The sequence below is a fragment of the Macrobrachium nipponense genome, chromosome 7 (genome assembly GCF_015104395.2).
Source record: "Macrobrachium nipponense isolate FS-2020 chromosome 7, ASM1510439v2, whole genome shotgun sequence".
Lineage (NCBI taxonomy): Eukaryota > Metazoa > Arthropoda > Malacostraca > Decapoda > Palaemonidae > Macrobrachium > Macrobrachium nipponense.
Window position 1 is genome coordinate 9,714,882 of NC_061109.1, and position 8,865 is coordinate 9,723,746.

Sequence of the window (8,865 nt, forward strand, 5' to 3'; positions counted from 1 at the left end):
AACTGAAATGCTTATAATTCGTTGTTTACATCATGGATCACCATGTTACCCATTTCTGTTTGTACTGGGATGTACTGAGTAAAGGGATTAGAATCTATAGGAATTGTTATACATGACTAGTGACTATAGCAGGAATCTATTCCAGGAATTAGTTTGAAAGAATATGCACATCTGGCTACTTGGCCATTTTTTATGTTGAGCAGTAGTAAAATAGCTTTGTTTATTTATTATATGGACAACCAGATTATGTACATTTCTAGTTTTTGTTGTTCAAAACTTAGAATCTGTTAAATAGCTAAAGTTTTTCGAGCTCAATACCATTTGTCTTTACGTTTATTCAGCTCACCTGAAGACACAATGGTGTTCAAAGAATACAATACCAGAAACAATTGCATCATTGCATATTTCACTGAACTAAACTGGAGACCCTAACACTGGAGACTACATTTCAATGACTTGACAAGCTCAATTTTCCCAGGAGATAGTATTATATACAAATTTTTCAAGCTTTTGTCTTTATTCTAAAAATTCAATAACAGAATTTTGTACATATCTACTATGTGAAGATACATCTAATGAAATACTCAGGTCATGCCCGTAATATTAAATGAATTTAAATATAACAATATTGTGGTTCAAAAACAGCTTTCAAAAATAAATACAGCTGTATACCACCTCTAAAATAATCATGAGAACTCGCATAAAAACTGAAATTTAATGACACCATAATTTGCATAAAAAAATCATCCAAAACATTTTCACCACACGGTATTCAAAATTCTGCTGCACTTGTAAAAAAATAATTTCAATATATGTATAGAAACATTTACAGTCTGGCATACAATCCACACAAATTCTTAATACACAGACACAGTACAAAAATGTTTTCGGGCAGATCACAACGCCTCAACACCATTTTCAGCGACTTCTTGAACAGTATCCTCTGTGTCCATAACGGTGACCTCTTCAGTTGTACCAGCGTCAGAACTCTCTTGTGATTTACTAGCATCTGTTTCACCATCAGTGACTTTCTTATCTTCTGGTTTCGTTGCTTTCTTTTCCTCTTCCTCTTTTTTGGCTTTAGCCTTTGCTTCCTTTGTTTTGTTCTTTTTTATTCTGCATAGATTTCTTATACACTGTTGGATTTGAAAAGAAATTAAACAACAGGTAAAAATACATATCATAACTACTTAAAGAATCAAAATTTTAAAAGATTAAAGCCCCACAACTTGAAAATAAATTGAAGAACAAAAAAAAAACCTTATTGTAGATTAAAGGCAAGCAGATGGGTAAACACGTGAAACAATGGCAATGGAATATTAAAAACTTGTAAAGGAAGAACTATGCCAAACAATTTGGCTGCTGAAAGATCAGTTATATCTACAGTGAAGTCCCATTTATGAGGGATCCAGCTATTCTGGATATCACAAGTACATTGGACCCCGTATTCACGGGGAATGTGTACCAGACACCCCCCCCCCCCCAATAGCTACAATCTGCGAATGCTTGGAACCCCTGTAAAAATGCTTACAACTGCCTATTTTGTTAGTTAAAACTCAAGAAAACCTACTGAAAATGTTTATACCTGTCTTTTTTTTAAGTTATATGACAAAAAGTGCATTTTACGATGATATTGATATGCTTATAACATTACGAATATTAAGCTTTTAATGCTATAATTTGACTAAATATTGAAAAAAAAAAAGAACAAAAAAGGACAATGTATTTTTACACACAGAAGCATTTCATCTACACAAAATTATTATTGCCTCTATTTGGCTTTAGTCTTACTATACTACACTACTTGCCTTTACACAACTCAAGGGGTGTGACTTTTGACCTCTGGTTTAGAATTATGAAAATTCAGATTATTGCATTTTTGGCTAGGAGAACATCTATATTTCATGTTTCAAATAGTTTTTTCGTTGTTTTTTTTCCCTTTTAATAGGAAAAACTATACTTTTGTTGCTAAAAAGTCCTTAATATATATTTACTCACGCTTGTCAGATCCTGGGACCAACCCCTTTCTGAACTGGGCACGTAATTATTAACTTTTTCGTTAAATAGTATACATACAGGCAAAAGTTATTTAGTTTAGTCTGCCATACAATTCTCATGTTTTCCTCCATTTTCTGAGGCATAAATTACCTCATTTTCTTTACAAACAATATGGCTTTTAAAAATAAAGTTTTGCTGCATGTCTATAAGGCATGTTCTGCCTATTGCTTTGTCTGCTTGTTTATATAGTAACAATGTTTATGTCACGATTATACTGGAAATGTCAGGGACGATAACTAAATAGGTGGGCCAAAAGGTTAAAATTTGGCCAGAAAAAGAGCCAGATGAGAATATTGTATATTGCTGTTCAGAGTTTATCTTTATGTTCCAGAATGCTGTGTCAATCTATTCAATCAATTGCGAAAAAAATTTCACAGTATATAAGGGTTTCTAAACATCCCTAAAATTGCAAATCTTCAGGTGCAATACTTTAGAATTTACTAAAGTAAATCTATATGAAAACTTTGAGGCGCAGCAATTTCTCAAAATATGAAACTTGTGGAGACAAAATCACATAACTTGATTGAATATTAACCAATTTTTGCCCTTCAAACATGAAAAGACAGTTAATTTTACAGCCTACATTATGCACATAATCTATTGACTAAAACAAAATTTTACATATGGAAAATAATGACAGATACTAGTAAATCATACAAATAAAAATTCTATACAGTATATAAAAAACAAACATGATAAGAGAATTGTATACATACATCTTTGTGTAAAAAATTATCTTTCCAATGGCTTTTAAATGAAAAAAAAAAAAAAAATTGGTTGAGAAAGAAAAACTTTATAAGATTTTGAAGTAACCACAAAATAACAATGTTTCAGTGGGTCCAAGTTGCATCCCTTAAAGTGTCTATATCTCTTCAGCCTTGAATGAGGTCAAGTCTGGCATCTAAACCCGTAAGAGTAAATGCTTTAAAATTGTTCCTGGCTATAAATCTACAGCAAAAAGAATAAAACTTCTCTCTCTATTGCAAAAGCACTTGGAATTAGTTTACACTTTTGCAAGTGGGTACCAAGAAAGTTTAAATAGTTACGTACTTTAAAGAAAACATTTCTAAAGGTTCAAATGGCTCTTCAGGCAAAATTTATAAACTACATCAAGGTTCTAAAAAAACACTGGTAAAGCCTTTCAGGCTTTAATTGCGGATGAGAGACCTCAGCTGAGTGAGAATAAAAGGAAGCTAAACAATAAACGAAACGCAGAAGACAACCGCCTCTACATCACCTTCCTTGTCTGCCAGGGCAGAAGAACCAACTCCTCAAACACAAACAAAACCATAGGCACAAGAGGGAGGCAAGGCACAAAAGGCCGCTGCACTTCAAGTGTCCAGCCACGAAGTAACACCACTAAGAGTATGGAACACTATCTGAAACGAAACCGTGAAAAGAACACACACCATGGGGGAAAGTGGACTGGTTACTAAAAACCATAGTTCAGTCAAACTTTTCACAGAACTAGAATAAGATTAAATCCTATTCTATCCTTAGAATATGCTTTCCCAAGTACTAGAGGGGGAGCAGAAGGTAAAGCTAAGGGTGAAGGATCAGGTCTGGGCAGATGAGGTGGTGATGAGAGTAGATGGAAGTAACAAGGGAAGTAAAAGGTCTATCCTTGTAAGAATGAACTGCATCTTCAAATATTGACCCTCCTTTTCCTATGCATACTCTTCACACTTAGTTTACTCACACTCCTGAAAACAGCCTCAAATTGTGTCTAACATTATAGCATAAAGTGTGTATCTAATTCTGTAGAACACGCTGTTAACACGGTACTCATTCCTGAAAAACTTCATGTTTTATCCATGTTATCAGTCAAAGACATGCTGACCAAACATGACAAAAAAGTTACGACACCACTAAAAAAGTCAGCAGCAAAACTAGCAACTGTACTGACCACCATTATGAAAGCTGGCAAGAAGAATTGTGACAAGAACTAAAATATTCAAGACACATGCTTGGTAGAGAACAGGTGAACTGGACATTCATTCAGATCATCTGAGCGATCTACTTTGTATTTTGAATGCAGGATGCACTTAGGTATCTTTAACAGTAGGTGATATTCATCCCAAATAAAATAACTTGGTAACCAGGAACAAGTACAGGATTTCTCAGAAAATAAGCAACCCACATTATGTGTACTTTCCAAATTGGTTCCAACATGGCAATCTGCTTATTCAACAGTTTGATCTCTGCTACAAAAGAAGATTTAAGCACCTGACATATTTTAGTGTTCTCTAATGTATTTCTCAGGACAAAAATTAAACATAAAACTTAATACAATGGAATTCCAATATAAATACAAAGGGATCCCAAATATAAATAGAATATTTTAGTATCAATTCCACTGCAGTTCAAAGACCATCAAAACTATTCTTTTGAGCTTTATGAAACAAAACTAAGCTATACTTACAATCTAAACTCTCCTGGAGAGGTTCAACAAACTTCTCAAATTCCATTTCCTTCATGGCATTAAAGATATCTTGTGCACTGACAGTTTTCTTCTTGTTTTTTTGTGCCAGATTATTGGCTGTGGAGGTTGTGTAAAGGACGAAGACTGAAGCAGCTCTGGCAATAGCACTACGAGCTTCTTTGGCAACTACGATACCTTCTGGTAACGAGTCTTTGATCAAACGAGTGATGACCTAGCATTAGGTAGGTTGAGATCTTCTGGCTTTTCTGCCATATTTAGATTTTGCCTGAAAAGATAAACAATTGAATAAAGAGTAATGCTTTTAGAATGCAAAATATTTACAGAAACCCATCAATCATATGAAGGCTTATTCTATGTAGATCTAATCCCAGTCACAACATTATCCTGAAAAGAATGCAAATGCTCCATTTACCTGGACTTCATCACCGTTTCCATGTACTGTACACTTCTTTCATTGTGCTTTACTGGACACAGATTGGGTATAGTTATGGTTAATGGGTCAGAATGAAGATGCATTTTTGTATTAAAAAATTGCTTGTTCATTACAACCCATTAATAAGATGACTGAACTGCTATTCAAGTAAGAAGACAAGAGAGAAACTCCCTATATGTATGAATTCTATGATCTAAGCAGATATCTTGTTCTAAGAGTTCCCTAGATGGAGGTTTGGTTTGAAGCAGAGCATTCTAGCACTATAAATTCAATATGATATGCATTTTTCATAGATATACAATCCTAAAGTCTTTTATGTGGATTACCTTCAGCAAGAGATAGTCAGGCTATTTAAGCTTGGTAACAAGCTCTTGACTAGCAGGTGTTAAGACGGTGGGGCAAACCATCCACTCAATTGACAACCATGGGGCCGATAACTGAAAATTGGCCCATTAAGGCACCATAAATTGCTGATTTTATGGCACTAGACAATGCCATAAAAACTGGATTGCCATAACTGGAGTTTGCGGATAACTGGGGACTGCCTGTAAGCTTAAAAGAAACAACTTCAGGTTTATATATCTAGGAAAAATGCATATCCTGAATTTGAAATTTGTTCCTAACTGAATACAAACCTTTGTTGTTTATATGGGGACTCACTCCTTAGATGGGAGGTATTTGAGCCAGGGGAAGGATGACTACATCATATTGCCTGGGATATGTGATACCATGGCTGACAGGCCCCTCTAAGCCAGAGTATGGCTAGTTTGTAACTGCATTTGGTAGAATTTCCTGTTTCCTGTATAGGATGGGAAGACTTCCCAGAAGTTTGCATATTATTGCATACTTCTGGATAAAAATGCCCCCAACACTGTTAAAAGGAAGAACTGGGAGATTACATTTACTGACAAAAATACGTCCCAGGTAAGAAGCTCTGTTATGTTACTTATCAGCATATGACCCAAAAAAGTTTACCAATCACTTTTCACTCAACCAATCTTGCATCAGTGTAAATCTTAGGTGAGATACTGTGCTGTCCTAATGAAGACTGAGCAGCTGCCAAAAGTCCTAAAGATGGGGTTGCAAGACCAATGTCTTTCTGTGACCATAATTGTACAAAACTTGGCTAGTTATTTGGCAAATCAGACTTGAATGGCAGACAGAAACAAACATCCAGATTATCCAAAGGTGTTGGAAAATGTCCTCCAGAGCAGCCCAGGGGTCAGGAACAAGGCAGAAGTACAATGGGAATTTCCTGCTGAGCCATGTGCAAACAAGTCACTGGTGTTTCCAAAAGTTTGATAAACCTTTCTGCCACATAAGGGTGTACGGACCACTCTATCCCCCATACAAGGCTGAACTGGCCCACAAAAATATTCCTCCTACCAAGAATGTACCTGGCTGACAGTTTACCAGCTTGGCAAACTGCCCAGTTTCCTGACTGACTTAAGTAAAAGGATGCTGTTCCCCCTCCTTACTGATGTATGTTACTTGGGTAATGTTGACGCTTATCAACATAAAAGGTCCCAACACATAATCTAAGAACAACTGCAGGAATAGCTTTGATTTGCAGTTGGAGTGGTTCCATGTTCACACATCAGATAGCAACAAAGGCAAATGTGTCCTCTGTTCTGGAGAGAACTACCCAACTGCTCAGATATTACAAAACATGATCCCACTAAGTGGGCCCCAAGCTGACATCAAGGTGAACACTCCTGTGAACCAAGAGGAATACTCAGTCCAAAGCACCAAAGTTTAAACATATATACATTAAACAAAAGAAAGAAAAAACAGGAGCTTCCTGGATGACTGAAAATACACTTCCTTCAGATAAATCATAAGAATGGATTGTTCTCTGATGAAATCCAACAGAGAGCATGTTGTTTCCATTATGAACTGTGCCTACAGTACAAATTCATTCTACAAGGTGAAGGCAATGACTATTCTCCAGACCCCAGTCAACTTCTCTATCAGGAAAAGCAGACTGTAAAAGTCAGGAGATATGTCATCTTTGACTAACAGTGCATTCCTCCCCATCACTAACCTCACCTATGCTGATAAGGCCAGAGGTTTGGGAGATTACGAGAGATGAAAGGGGATGGTCCATGAAAGGTAATCTGTGACTATCCTGAAGGACACAAAACTAGTCACAGCTTTCTTCTAGCTGGAACTCATGGCCCTTTCTCAGGCTGAAGAACTGTTAGTCCTTGCCTTGGTTTCAAGGAGGTCTGAACCGTCTCCCTTAGACCAGGCACAGATGGCATGGTCACCTACAAAGTCTTAGCCACAGTTCCCTTCAGTGATATGAACTTGGAGACTGGAGTTAAGGTGTCCCTGCTATAAGCACAGTACAGTGGACCACAAATAGCTAGAATCTGTGAATATACTTAGAACCCCTATCAAAACAATTCAAACTGCCCATTTTGTTAGTTCAAACTCAAGAAAAACCCACTAAAAATACTTTTGCCTGGTTTTTTAAATAGGTTTATCGCAAAAAGTGCATTTAACCATTAAATTAATATGAAAATACAGTAATTTGTGGATATTTCTCATAGGAAAATACAGCGAATATATAAATTTCCCGCGAATAATGGGTATATATGGTTCATAGGGAAATCCGTGAATACGTGGGTCCACTGTATGCCTCTTTTCAACAGATGTTTCCACTTTCCTATTCATGGCTGGTCATATCTTTTCCAGACATAGTTGGTTCACAGCTTTTCTCCTGACAAAAACAACCTTTGGAACTTTGTCTTCTCTTCCTCAAATGAGATACTACCTTAATAGTAGTGAAGTTAGTGTGTTTAATCATGGATCAAGCCATAATGCTATCTAGGAAGCAATGGTGGCTGACTCCACAACTAAGAAAGAATTACTTTCCTTGTGGAATCTAGGCAGAGGTCATTTGTCAGTCTGTAGACTGATCAGTCACCTGAAGAGTAATAGTCTCAGTGTTCTCTGGTATGTCAATGATAGATGAAAGAGATTGCTTGATCTGCTGAACAACTCATAATCTTCCAGTCTTGGGATCAGACTGCTCACAAAACACCATGAGCAAGCTGACACCATAGCAGTCCTGTCTCCTGAGTGTACCTGAGAGTGTGCTCTATCAACAAGATCAGGTTTATCATCAGCACCATGATAGCCTCCCTGAAAATCAAAGCGCTCATAAATAAGCATAATGATCTCTTGACAGTGCTGGTCCAACTTGGCGTCATGGGATTTTAAAGATCCTAGAGAAAAACAAACAAAAACAAAATAATGACATGGAAGGGGTAGAGGAGTGTCAATGCATACGTGACTCTTCATCAAGATCGCCTAACCTCTCAGAAACCTCTATAAAGAGTGGGCTGCACTAACTCACGTAGCACTGAAAACACATGACCATGAGCACAGGAACAACCTCCTTATATAAAGACTGACCAACACATCTCACGAACTTCATGACTAACTGATAGCGCCTTCCAGTAATTGGGCCCAATGAAGGGAATGAAGACAAACTTCTCTGCAATCCTACAAGGAGAAGGAATGCTCAAAATAAATCTAATGGATAACCCAGGAGAAAATTCCCCTGCCCTTTAAATGGTCCAAAGACTGAGAAGGAGAGAACAGAAGGGCAAAGACAGAACCTTACCTTCTCTCTCTCTCTCTCTCAAAAAAAAAAAAAAAAAAAAAAAAAAAAAAAAAAAAAAAATCACACACTGCCACTTTGTTTCTCTATCAAACAAAAAGTATTATACTGAACCTCAAGTTTCATGATACAGGATGCCCTTAGAGAAACAAAAAATAATGAAGGTTGTTCTAGTATTCTTGATGTACTATTGTGCTGTATAATCATAAAGCTAAAAAATAATAAGAATAGAATGTCAAGCTTTACAACTCAGTCAAGAATAATAACTGACAGATAACAGACATCTGGACTCAACTACAG

General features: G+C 36.5%; 1 protein-coding gene across 1 annotated transcript; it reads right to left on the reverse strand.

The window, feature by feature from the left end:
* Positions 1-744: 744 nt before the first annotated feature.
* LOC135217743 (DNA polymerase epsilon subunit 3-like) lies at positions 745-4,753 on the reverse strand. Its single transcript, XM_064253739.1, is given in 4 exon segments — positions 745-1,097; positions 1,099-1,136; positions 4,481-4,712; positions 4,715-4,753. Coding segments are annotated over 4 exon segments (510 nt in total). The 3' UTR covers positions 745-896.
* Between the last annotated feature and the right edge of the window lie 4,112 nt (positions 4,754-8,865).